Raw genomic sequence first — 14,118 nt, 5'->3', positions numbered from 1 at the left:
ATAGTCCTATACCTAGGTTGTGTTACTAATTGGGCAGGGTGGACAGAAGCATAAGATACTCAGCCTATTGCAAGAGTCGCTATAATTCAGAACAAAATTGATTAGTTAATCCTTTGTCAATTGTTTCTTATTGATTTCAATTTTAACAGTGTAATCCTCTGAATAGATTTATAATTCTGTACATCTCTGTATTTACTCAATAGAATGAACAGTAGTTCCTAACCCTATGAATGATAGAAAAATGGAGGGCTATGTGGGAGGGAAGGGTTAGATAGATCTTAGAGCAGGATAAAATGTTGGCACAACATCGTGGGCTGAAGGGCCTGTGCTGTGCTGTAATGTTCTATGTTCTAGTACTTGTAGAAGAAGTGAAACTTCTGTCAATTTAAAGTTATTTTTATGAATGTTATTTTTTGATTATGTTAGCTTTTACATAGAGCTCAGGTGTTCTTTACTAAGACCTCTTCCACAGGGTGGTGGTTCTGAAATCTATAGTTTTAATTGGACCCTGTTCTGTCTGTAGATTGCCACATTCCTCAGTCATTAATATCAGACAGGTGGTCAGAATCCACACCATAATTGATGCTGCCCACAGGTAAATTTCATAGGGCAACTGGTAGAGAAATCATGGATTATGGCTGCAGTATTTGAGTTGGTAGTGATTCTTTGACTTTGACCTGGTGCACCTCACTTTATCAGGCCTTGTAGGAATGATTCTGGACTGCTAGACTGAGCCAGAGACCCTGGTCCTTCCTTGTGTCTCACTCATCCCGCCACACCACCTCCACCGACTCCCACCCCCATTATTCAGTGGTCCAAGTATGGCAAAAAAAAAAGCCTTGGCAGATTCTGAATCGCTGCCAGCAGAGGCCACCTACTGCATGCACAATGAATAGTAAATTCTGCATTCCCAGTGGTATGGCAGGGGACCAGTGAGCAAGTGGTCAGAAGAATGCCAGTTTGGAAGTGATACAGTTATTTGGCCCATCTTCTGATCTGGAAAAAGAATAAGTGCTGGCAGTTACAACACTACCTGATGGTTGGTAGATTAGATATTCTGGTCCAAAATTGTCTCTACAGAATGGAAATTACACAATTGGCACTTTAGGAATATTGAATGATATTTGGTTCCTCCTACAGATACCAAATCACTTCATGTGGCTCATATTTTTCCATGGGTTCTTTCATTCAACTTTGAACTTTGTTGCTGAGCTGATGAGGTTTGGAGATCGGAGATTTTATCGGGACTGGTGGTAAGTGTCTTGTTTCACAAAACACCCTGCATAAAGGAAAGAAGATTAACCAAATATTTCTTGAATTGAAAAAAAGCCAATAGCTAACCTTTGGTGTTTTAGAATATGATCAGTTTCTTTTTAGACAATTTTTGCAATTATATATTCACTAGTGACCACTTTTGGGTTTCTTTCTCAGATTGCACTTCAAGAGAAATCCCTCCAAATATATTGTCAAATTTACTTAAAGTGAGGATCTTGTTCCATCCATGTTTAAAAATTGCTAACTGGTGCCCCTGATGGGTTAATTGTTTAAGGCAGAAAGTAACAGCCATATCGACAAAGTAGTCAAAGTTTTGATCCCTGATCTATAGTTCGGTTTACTACAGCTTGTAGCATTGGTATGGATGCATTATTAGCTTCACATCTATAAGGCAGGGAAATGAAAAGTTGGAGATTCCATTATTGGCTACTATTCTTGAATCACCTTTTTTGAAAATATCTGTGATGGTCACAAGGTCATATTGTGATTAACCTACCATTTGACCCATCAATTGAAACTCATCTAGGATCTGACAGAAAGAATAACTATCATGGAGAGTATACTAGAGGAGTAGAACACAATGGAACTGTACTGCTACAAGAGGTCATTTTGACTGTGCAGTCATGCAAAAAATTTTATTGAATTAACAAATCATTTTAGATCCATTGCTGTCAAGGAAATAAAAATCTGGGAACATAACATGGGCTGCTGGTTCATTGCCATCCATTTAGCTGCTGCAGAAAGTCAAAATCTACTGCATAAGGTGAGAAGGGAAAATGATGGGAGTAGTAAATGGAAATAATTGAATAAAAGTAGTCACTGGTCAACAAATGAGGTTTAATTTTTAAACTTTTCCTAAGTTTACTTTTCACTTTCTGAGAACTGTTGAATTGTAATTTGATTAACTTAATTCTGAAGTATAATAAAATGCAACAGAAAGCAGTTAGTCAACTAGGTAAAATTACAACTTGACAGAGGAGATAGATGAAACAAAAGAGACGAAGAAGGTTGAATTGAATAATTGGATAATTTCCTAAAAATGGGCATGGGTAATGCTGACTAACCTGTGTCTAGTCATTGTGTTTCAGGTAGTGGGTTAAACTTGTGATGCCTGATTGTTGCAGGCTGTCAATCAAACCCTCGCTGATCATGGTTTGCATGCTTCAGCAGAGGCCAGGTTATCATACATGGCAAGAGTAGCCTGAATTTCTTAAAGGGCGGTGCACTGTGGTTGCAAGAGCCATTTGAAAAATAAATCTGTGCTTTTAAGAATGGCTGCAGATATGAGACAGCGTGCACCATAATGTTTTTGACAGTGTGCTGGAGGTCTTCTACCAAGACGTGGTAAGTAAGACATTCTGGAGCCAGACTGTGCCCAGAAAACTGTGAGCATAAGGAGCTGCAGAGGTGAATGCTAGAGATGTTAGTCCAATAAATGAGGAGCAGTCGAAGAAAAAGTGTAATACAATACGAATTGTCAAGATAAGATCAGTCATCAAATGCCATATCCCCACTGACTGCACCGCAATACCTATCCAATGCTCAATTCATCACACTCAATTAGTTTCCCATAATATGTCTTGCATGATGATATAGTTGAATTTGCATGTGAGTTGTTACCATGAGGCTTGCAACATTGCTAACTGTGTGATGGCGAGATAAGCCTCATCAAAGAATCTATCAATTAGTATTCAACTCTTTTGTTCATACTGTATGCCCGATCTCACCATCACAAGCCTCATGGTAACAACTCGCATGGAAATTCAACCATGGACATCATACAAAATATATTTCTTCCTTTATGTAAAGGGTGCTGTAGCGGGATAAAAACAGGGTACAAGTACCCCTGAATTTTTAACGTATTGTAGGACACTCACTGACATACTTCTCTTTCCTGTGGAGTAGGAAATGCTGTCCATGATGAGAACTGGCACCACTGACGCTGTAGTTAGGTTTGTGGGGATCAGTGATTGGTCTTCTGAATCCCTTCCCACGTTTTTTCTGATTCAGTTTGCAGATGGTATTAACATACACTTACCACTTTTCTCCTCTCATGACAATCCAATCTTTGTCTCTTTTTCATTTTTCCTACACAAGCACTGGAACCTTCCCAGCCAATGAAGGTGAAAAAATGGAAGATGAAGTGACACAATATCCTGATCTTAAAGTTACTGGCACCAGCACAGACATCTCATAAGGCAGAGCCTGTTAGAGGAAGAGTCTAAACACAATGAGACATCTTTAAGTGTACAGGATAGAAAGATTGAGTAATTGCCATTGTGCTGGAGGGTGAGATTGTACATTAGTTCTGCCACAGAGCAGTTAGTTTGTTGATGGGTCAAATGACAGGAAGACTTGCCAGAAAACTGCACACGAAGTCAAGGAGCATAGTGGAGTCTAGTGCCAACATTGGTACAAGACTTTGAATACAACTTTGGGCCCCTCACCCTTTAAATGTGTGGTGATATCCATTTAAAGAACTGTGGTACTCGGCTTAGTCAGGATCTGGTGGCCAATACCAAAGCTTTCACTGCAGCACAAACAATATTCATCAAAGGACTGATCGGTGCAGGGGAATCTCAGATTGCAGTCATTGTGATTCTGGGTACATTTGAAAAGAAACTCCAGGGCTTCACAGAGTCTGCCTACCTGAAGCGCCATCCAGATAAATGACAGCAGTTCCATGGAACATGAAGCTTATGTCCATTCAGGATGACAGTATTCCTGCACCCATTCCTGTCAGTGGCCAGTACCCCAGCTGTTGCCAGCCTGCCAATCAGCCCCAACCATTGCAGCCTGACTGAGTTACTGCAACTTGAAGCAGTCCCCGCCAGGCTCAGGCTTCTCTGATCTCTCTTGCGGACACTATTCTCTACCCCTTCCCTATTCATCTTCTGTTTCTCCAGCTACTATCATCCAGCACCACCACCCTCCATCTCACTTGTGCCCAGCCACCTAACACCTCCAGTCCTCCATGGTCCAATCCTACATTCCAATTTCTCAGACCTGTGGCTGCAGCCTGCTGCTGGAGGCCCAAGGTCTCAAACTTAGCTGCTGATCCTGGCTCAATCTGGTAGCCAAAAGATAGAAATGAAATAGGTCAATTAAATCCTGTTCTTAGATCAGCAGTACCTGATGGAAACCTATTCATCCTAACTGTAAAACTACTCTTCTGTCACCTCAAAAATATTGGGCCAATTATCCAGAAGCAGATAATGTGGAAAAGCATAAGAGAAGAAAAAAATAAGACTTCAAAGCAAATGAAAAATTCATAACTAAAGTACAAATAAGTTTTCCATTTAGTACTTTTTTCTGTTTTCTTTATATTGTGTTGCATTATGTTCTTGTGTTCTGCTCTTTTATGTGGCTCTGTATCATGCCCATATGCCTTCTACTCAACTGTCATTTGTAATTGCTACATGTGTAATGATATCCATCCTCCACCTGAATGAAATCTATTATCTAACCCATGCCCCAAGAAATAAGCAATATTTTGTTTGCAAAGGAGCATCTATCTTTGAAAAATCACATCGTAGTATTAAACCTAAAAATATATTGATATATATACTGCAGTATGAAATAGGTATATTCAATATTTTATTGGGTAAATCATTATGTTGCGTATCCTATTGTAAGCCAGTTAAATAAATAATTTTCTGAAATGTTCTGTTACCTCATTGTCTAACCTCTATTTCTTCCTTTGTGAGTAGTAACAGAATCTATTCTCAAGTTAAGAAAAATCTGAAGATTTGTAAACTTTTATATTCTGTGCAGGAATTCAGAGACTCTCACTTACTTCTGGTCAAATTCAAATATTATTTTTCACAAGTGGTGCATGAGGTAAGATTTAAAACTGAATTTTGCCCGCTACAGTTACACCTTACCGTAAAGTTACTGCCAGTATGAGCTCTAGTGTCTGAAATTTGGAAAGGCTGCTGAGTATTCATTTTGAAAAAGCCATTGTAAGAGTAAGAATGAACTTCCATGTTATCTCATTCTCAGGGCTGGTCCAATTTTTTTTGTTACGTGCAATTAATTACTTTCAAACTGCAGTCACAGTGTTTAAATAGGCAATGAGAGGAATCAGTTTCCATTCAGCAAGATGCCTTAAGCAGAAAATGAGTTAAACAACATATTTTGGGTGGCCTGTTGAAAAATTAACTTTAGGCAGTTCCTCAGGAGAACTTCCTGTTAGTACCATATAAATTTGCCTATACAAACAGCAACTCAGTTTAATATTGCATCTGATTGATAGCATTTCCAAGAAAAATACACTGTCACCACTACATTAAGTTTCACCCTAGATTATGTGCTCACTACTTTGAGTAGAGCTTAGAAAATACAACCATGTGTCTCAAAGGCATTTATTGGTACCTCAGAGCACTGAGCCAAACTCTAAATCTGTATTAAGATAAATAACGTTGTTACTTATATAGACTGGCATAATAAAAAGGAAATATGTCATACAACTTTATTGCTTCTTCCCTGGTAATCATTATGTCTTAATATTACTACAAAAAATTGCATTGTTAGTAGATTTAAGGGAGATATAACAAGGGGAAAAATGGAGCTCCAGTCAAAGAAGGAAATAGGATAGGGCAAGCCAAAAGCTTGGTCAAAGAGTCTTAAGGGAGGAGAGGAGAGCTAAAGAGTTAAGGCAGCCAATTTTTGATTGAAGACCTCAGCCCTCCTTCATAGATCAGTCACCAGGATTAAGGGAAAAGTTGCTTGGCCAACGTCAGGCAGTATTGGTCAAACAATTAGCTTCTCTGCCTGAAAACACCAGGACTTGTTTTTATTGAGAATGACCAGGAGATCCAAGATCTAATTAACCACAAATGCCAAGCCTTCTTAGATTGGAAACTTCATACTTCAAGGGAGAAACAAAGCAGGTTACAAGCACCCGAAAGCTGAGGTTCAACAAAACTGCGTGACCTAAAGAAGAGATAGTAGCTGGAAAGGGTGCAGGAATTCTAGAATCACAGAACATTACAGCATAGAAAGAGACCTTTCAGCCCATCATGTCCATGTAAACAATCGTGCTGGTCCCACTTCCCCACATTCCCCCAAAGCACTGCGAGTTCTTTCAGATACTTATTCAGTACCCTTTTGGATACTGTGATTGAATCTGCTTTCATTACTGTTCCAGTAGTGCATTTCAGATCCTAACTGCTTGCTCCCCAAAGGGTTTATTCTCATGTCATTTTTGGTTCTTTTACCATTCACCTTCATTCTGTATACCCTAGTTCTTTTATGTCAATGGCAACAGCTTATCATCGCCTAATCTTCTTGTACCTATTGTAATTTTGAAAACCTCTAGCAGATCCCCAGGCCTCTCCTCTGTTCCAAGGAAAACAACCACAGCCTCTACAGTCTATCCACATATCTTCCTTCATCTCTGGAATCATTTGGTAAAACTCTTCTGAATCCAATATAAATATTGCGTAGTGCCCAGAATTGGACACAATACTCTAGTTGTGGCTGAACCAATGTTTTATAAAGGTTTAGAATTGTCCTCCTTTAGAATTGTCCTCTAGTTTATATAGCCTTTTTAAATTCTTTCTACAAAAATGTAAAATAGCATATCTCAGCATTACATTTCATCTGCATGTATCCACCAGCCTGTCTGTTTCTCTTTGAAGTCTATTACTATCCTTCTCGCATTTCACTGTGCTTCCAAATTCTGAGTCATCTGCAGATTTGGAAATTGTGTCTCGTACATACAAGTCCAAGTCATTATTCTATATTAAGAAAAACAGTTGTCCTATAATTGAACCCCAGGGTACTCCACTGTATATTTCAGTCCGATCCAAAAGACAACCTTTCACTCTTACATAGCTATGTTCTGTCCCTACTGCTACAGCCCCTTTTATTTCATGGGCTTCAACCTTGATGACGAGCCTATTGTGTAACACTTCATCAAACACCTTTTGGAAATCCATTCATACCACATCAATTTCATTTCTCTCATTGACCCTCTTACTTTTTTCAAAAAACTCTTAGCAGTTTAGTCAACGACCAGATGATGACCTTGGTGTGTGTAAAATCGTCTGCTCTGTCATGAACATCTACTACCCAAACACTCAAGGACACACCCTCTAAGAGCCAAGGTTGGATGACTGCTTATCAAGCACAGAGAGTAAGTCATTGTCTTCTGGGTAGAGTCCTTAACCTTGACTTCAGCCCACACACACAATCTGCTTCAGGCTAGCCACTACCTCAGTCTCACAAGAGGTAGAAAAAGCCAAATGCCACCTGAAGAACAGCAAGCTCTCTGGAGAACAGTGTTTATTCTACTGAAATTCAGAACTCCAAAACTTGATGGAGATGAACTTTTGGCTTGAATTCACAGTTTCATCTTCCCCATTTAGGAAGAAGGCAGTTGGCAGGGGACATGTAATTTTGACCATATAGATGATAGGAGACAATGACCTCTTAACAATAAAAATCCATGAGGAGACCCTGGTAAATATGGATCACTGTTCATTTCTTGGGAGCCGCTTGTCACTAAGGCAGACATCATTGACAAAATTCACCAATGCCTCCCATGTGGAAGCACAGACAATCCAAAGAAAAGAGTGGTCAAAGAACATAGAACATTACAGCACAGTACAGGCCCTTCGGCCCACAATGTTGTGCCGGCATTGTATCCTGCACTAAGATCTATCTAACCCTTCTTACATAGCCCTCCATTTTTCTATCATTCATGTGCCTATCTAAGAGTCTTTTAAATGCCTCCACCACCACTGCTGGCAGTGCATTCCACACACCAACCACTCTCTGTGTAAAAAAAACTTACCTCTGACATTCTCCTCTATACCTTCCTCCAATCACCTTAAAATTATGCCCCCTCATGTTAGCCATTGTTGCCCTGGGAATAAGTCTCTGACTGTCCACTCAATCTATGCCTCTTATAATCTTGTGCACCTCTATCAAGTAACCGCTCATCCTCCTTTGCTCCAAAGAGAAAAGCCTTAGTTTGCTCAACCTATCCTCAGAAGACATGCTCTCCAATCCAGGCAGCATCCTGGTAAATCTCCTCTGCACCCTCTCTAAAGCTTCCACATCTTTCCACAATACTCCAAGTGTGGTCTAACCGGAGTTTTATAGAGCTGCAACATTACCTCGTGGCTCCTGAACTCAATAGCCCGACTAATGAAGGCCAACACACCATATGCCTTCTTAACAGCCCTAACAACCTGCGTGGCAACCTTGAGGGATCTATGGACTTGGACGCCAAGATCCCTCTGTTTCTCCGCACTGCTAAGAATCCTGCCATTAACCTTGTATTCTGCCTTCAAATTCAATCTTCCAAAGTGTATCACTTTACACTTTTCTGGGTTGAACTCCATCTGCCACTTCTCAGCCCAGCTCTGCATCCTATCAATGTCCTGTTGTAACCGATACCAACTTTCTGCACTATCCACAACACCATCAACCTTTGTGTCATCTGCAAACTTACTAATCTACCCTTCCACATCCTCATCCAAGTCATTTATAAAAATCACAAAGACCAGGGGTCCCAGCAGAACACCACTGGTCACTGACTTCTAGGCAGAATACACTCCATCTACCACCACCCATCTTCTATGGGTGAGCCAATTCTGAATCCACATAGCCAAGTTTCCCTGGATCCCATTCCTCTTGACTCTGAATGAGCCTTCCATGAGGAACCTTATCAAATGCCTTACTAAAATCCATGTACACCACATCCACTGCCCTGCCTTCATCAATGTGCTTTGTCCCATCCTCAAAGAATTCAATCAGGTTCTTGAGGCACGACGTGCCCCTCACAAAGCCATGCTGACTGTCCCTAATCAGCCAATGCTTCTCCAAATGCCCATAAGTCCTGTCTCTAAGAATCTTCTCCAGTAATTTGCCCACCACTGACGTAAGACTCACTGGTCTGTAATTCCCAGGGTTATCCCGACTCCCTCTCTTGAACAAAGGAACAACATTTGCCACCCTCCAATCATCTGTCATTACTCCTGTCGCCAGTGAGGAGGCAAAGCTCCCGGTGACTTATCTATCCTAATGTTTTTCAAAAGTTCCAGCACATCCTCTTTCTTCATATCGACAAGTTCTAGCATATCAGCCTGTTCAACGCCATCCTCACAAACATCAAGGTTTCTCTCACAGGTGAATACTAAAGCAAAGTATTAATTAAGGACCTCCCCTACCTCCTCCAACTTCAGGCACATGTTTCCTCTTTTATCTCTGATCAGTCCTACCTTCACTCTAGTCATCCTCCTTCATATACGTGTAAAACACCGTGGGGTTTTCCTTAATCCTACTCACTAAGGCCTTCTCATGCCCCCTTCTAGCTCTCCTAAGTCCATTCTTAAGCTCCCTCCTGACTACCTTGTAACTCTCAAGAGCTCTGTCTGATCCTTGCTTTCTAAACCTTAGGTAAGCTTTGTTCTTCCTCTTGACAAGATATTCTACATCTCTTGTCAACCATGATTCTTTCAATGTACCATCCTTACCCTGCCTCAATGGCACAAACCTATCCAGAACCCCCGTGTAAGTACTCCCTAAACAATCTCCACATCTACGCTGTGCACTTCCCCAAGAACATCTATTCCCAATTTACGCTCCCAAGTTCCTGCCTAATAGCATCATAATTCCCCCTTCCCCAGTTAAATACTTACCCATATCGTCTGCTTCTATCCCTCTCCAAGGCTATGGTAAGGTCAAGGCATTATGGTCACTATCTCCAAAATGCTCTCCCACTGAGAGATCTAAAATCTGATCAGGCTGATTGCCTAGTATACCAGGTCCAGTATGGCCTCTCCTCTAGTCGGCCTGTCCACATGCTGTGTCAAGAATCCTTTCTGGACACACCTAACAAACTCTGCCCCATCTATCCCCTTTACACTAAGGAGGTGTCAATCAATATGAGCGAAGTTGAAATCACCCATGACACCAACCCTGTTATTTTTGCACCTTTTCAAAATCTGCCTCCTGATCTGTTCCCTAGTGTCTCTACTGCTATTGGGGGGAGTCTGTAGAATACTCTCAATAGAGTGATCACTCCCTTCCTGTTTCTAACTTCCGCCCACACTGACTCAGTAGACGATCCCTCCAGGAAATCCTCCCTTTCTACAGTTGTGATATTGTCCCTGATCAGCAAAGCCGCTCCCCCACCTCTTTTACCTCCATCCCTGTCCCTGTTGAAACATCTAAACCCTGGAATATCCAGCAGCCATTCCTGCCCTTGTGACAGCCAGGTCTCTGTAATGGCCACAACATCGTAGTTCCATGTACTTACCCACGCTCTAAGTTCATCACTCCTGTTCCTGATACTTCTCTCATTAAAGTAGGCACACTTCAGCTCATCCAACTGATGGCAATTTTGCCCTTTCAACTGCCTATCCTTCTTCACAGCCTTTCTACATGCTGCATCTACTTGTACCCTAAATGCACCAACCTCTAACCTATCACACTGGTTCCCATCCGTCTGCCAAACTAGTTTAAACGCGCGCCCCCCCCCCCCCCCCAAACAGCTCTGGCAAACCTGCCTGCAAGAATATTGTTCCCCCTCCAGTTCAGGTGTAACCCGTCCCTTTTGTACAGATTTGTACCTTCCCCAGAAGAGATCCCAATGATCCACAAATCTGAAACCCTGCTCCCTGCACTAACTCCTCAGCCACACATTCATCTGCCAAATCAACCTATGTTGAGTGCACAGGCAGCAGTCCAGAGATTACTACCCTTGAGGTCCTGCTTTTCAGCTTCCTACCTAGCTCCCTATATTCCCTTTTCAGGACGTCATCTCCTTTCCTACCTATGTCATTGGTACCAATATGTATCACAAATTCTGGCTGTTCGCCTTCCCCCTTCAGAATGCTGTAGACCCGATCCGAGATGTCCCTGACCCTGGCACCTGGGAGACAACATACCATCTGGGAGTCTCTTTCATGTCCACAGATCTCCTGTCTGCCCCCCTTACTATTCAATCCCTTATCACTACTGCCCTCCTCTTCTTCCTCCTTCCCTTCTGTGCCTCACAACCAGGCTCAGTGCCAGAGACCTGGTCACTGTGGCTTTCCCCTGGTAAGTAGTCCCCCCAACAGTAGCCAAAACGGTATACCTGTCATCCAGGGGAACAGCCATAGGGGCCACATGATCAGAAGCCAACCATTAAGAGCAGTATGCTTTCCTGTATGCTTTGGAGATGAGGACTACCTACTGCAGGCTCCTCAAAGCACTGGAAAGATTCTAGCAATGCTATCTCTGCAAAATCCTCCAATTCCATTGGCAGGATAAGCAAACAGTCTTCCTGGACAACATCCCTAGCATCAAGGCTCATAAAGAAATATTGATAATGACCAAAATTCAGTCAAGCAATGGCTGACAGTTCTGAAATTACAAATGTAAGCAAATATCTCCCAAGAAATGTAGGGCTGACGAGACTGTAGAAATAGGGAGGACTGGGGACTTTAGGTGAGGAGGTGCAGTGAGGGTTGAAAACAGTTATAAGAAGTTTTAGCTCAAATATTGGGATAGTCAAGCCCAGAGATGACGGCAGATAAAAATGTGGAGAGGCACAGTAATTGTTGTTTGACTGGTAAATTCCAGCTGGTGGTATTTGGTAAGGTGAGGTGAATCAAGCGGAGGTTGGTGCAGGGGAATGTAGTCAAGTCACATTGCAGACCCAATTATATAATTCAGAATTTTACTGGAGTCAAAAAGTGCTTCACTTATTATGCAATTTGTGTCTGATCATACCCAGCAAATAGACAATGCTTAATATTGTGACGCTCAGCTATGCCTGCCAATTTCCAGCCACTATGTCATACTAACATTTACTGATTGAGCTAACAAAGTGTTTTGCGTAGATGGCTGAAGGCACAGTCTTCAATAACACTGCAGATGAGATAGGCCACATAAAAAAGGTCAGACCTGAAAGTGAGTGGGAAAACTAGAAAAGGCTAAAAAGATAGAAAGAGGTGAAATCATGAACTAATTTTGAGCATCGGAATGCGAATATTAAAATCAAAGTATGAAAAGAAGAGGTTAGATTTTCTATTTTTAAATGACCTGCAAGAAAATGGATTAATCATGGCAAGCCAACATAAATTATTAATGACAAACCATATTAACCAATTTGATAGAACTTTTTGATAAGGTACAGATGTACAATCAGTGAGGTGTAATGGACTTTAAGAAGGCTTTGGATAAGATGCCACATAACAGGCTTGTCAGCAAAGTTGAAGTACATGGAATAAAAGGGACATGGACAGAATGACAATAGAGAGCCACAGTGAATGGTTATTTTTTCGACTTGAGAATAGTGGCATTCCCCAAGGATCAGTGTTAGAGCCATTGCTAATTTAATGATCTAAACTTGGGGGTCTAAGCTATAATTTCTAAATTTGCAGATGACACATATTTGTGCAGTATTGTGAACCACAAAGAGGATGGTGAGAAGTTGTAGCAGGATATAAACAAATTGGAAGGGGCAGATGCGTGACAGATGAAGTTCAGCATGGAGAAATGAGAAGTGGTGCATTTTGCTAAAAAAAATGAGGAGAGGCAGCAAAGAATGAAGCATACTGTTTTCAAAGGGGTGTAGGAGCAGAGGGATCTGGAATGCACGGCCTCCAGCTGTGGTGGAGGCAGGTTCCATTGTTGCCTTATGGAATGTAATTGGATAAATATATGGTTCTTTGATCTTCACTGTAGAAATTTTGCTTTTTTTTCTTTATAGAATGCTTATTCCCTGCTGAAACTAACCCTGAAGTTCGCAGAGATTTCTTTCCCACATACCTCTTTGCTCTGCCTCTGCTCAGTTTCTGCTACTAACAACCCTTTTTCCCTGCAGGTTACCATTCATTAAATGTCTCTTGAGGCTAACTCAGGTGTAACACTTAAAAGGGTATCATCAATGTTTTAAACCATAGTTTTCTGTATGTTTATGGTGAACTACATTCAGGGAATGAGGAAGATTGTCCCATGAATAGGCAATAGAATATTTTGAATCCCTCCTTCAGAATGATAGGTTGGAGTTGGTTGATATCAGCCTCCACCATCATGCCAATTACAATTTGCAGTGTTGCTAGACGAGAAGCATGCAATCTTATCTTTTATAGGTGTAAAGTTCTATCTACACTGGAAGTGAAATATGTGATGAGTACAATAGATAAATAATCAGCAAAACTTTTAAGTAACATGCTAATTATTGTAACTTTTAGTAAAAAGGTGGTTGGATGAACATTGCAATAAGTAGCTTGGTACAATAATTATTATTTTTATTATTCAACAGACATGTTTATAGACCACTTGTTGAGAAGGGTTATTCAAAATGGGAAGGACAAGCCTCAGTATTCATATTATCAGCATTATACCATGAGGTAGGTGAGAACAGGCATACAGAGTTCGTGGAGGGACATAATGTTTGGGTCTTTGTTTTGATCCACTCTTGGCCTCTAACCAACTACCCTTCCAGTTTCCCCACTATGAATGGACTATAAGATTAGAAGATGACTCGTGATACTACTTCTTCCCAGTGTCAACATCAGCAGTCCTGGAGAAACCTGCTACCCCTGCCCATAAAAACCACCTGGAAAGAAAAAACATTTGCATTTATATAGCACCTTTTATGATCTCAAGATGTAGCAAGGCACTTTTGAATATAGTCCCTGTTTAGTATAGGAAACATGGCAATCAGTCTATGTATAAGCAATTCCCATAAATAACAAGGTGATAGTGACTAGATAAACTTCTTTAGTGATGTTAAATAACCACCCTGCTGTTCTTTAACATATTTTTCTAGATCTTTAATGTTGACCTTAGAGCAGAGCACTAACTGCTAACCCAGCTACATTCGGTGCCACATGA

General features: G+C 41.1%; 1 protein-coding gene across 1 annotated transcript in view; it reads left to right on the top strand.

The window, feature by feature from the left end:
- LOC127577505 (diacylglycerol O-acyltransferase 1-like) overlaps window positions 1-14,118 on the top strand; it is a 68,841-nt gene that overhangs the window by 51,195 nt on the left and 3,528 nt on the right. The window contains exons 12-14 of the mRNA XM_052028738.1: window positions 1,141-1,253; window positions 5,050-5,115; window positions 13,544-13,631. Coding sequence (XP_051884698.1) covers window positions 1,141-1,253; window positions 5,050-5,115; window positions 13,544-13,631 — 267 coding nt within the window. The remainder of the gene's footprint in view (window positions 1-1,140; window positions 1,254-5,049; window positions 5,116-13,543; window positions 13,632-14,118) is intronic.

This window comes from Pristis pectinata, chromosome 13 (genome assembly GCF_009764475.1).
Source record: "Pristis pectinata isolate sPriPec2 chromosome 13, sPriPec2.1.pri, whole genome shotgun sequence".
NCBI classification, from domain to species: domain Eukaryota; kingdom Metazoa; phylum Chordata; class Chondrichthyes; order Rhinopristiformes; family Pristidae; genus Pristis; species Pristis pectinata.
Note: the sequence above shows the minus strand (reverse complement) of the source record. Positions and strands in the feature narration are given on the sequence as shown.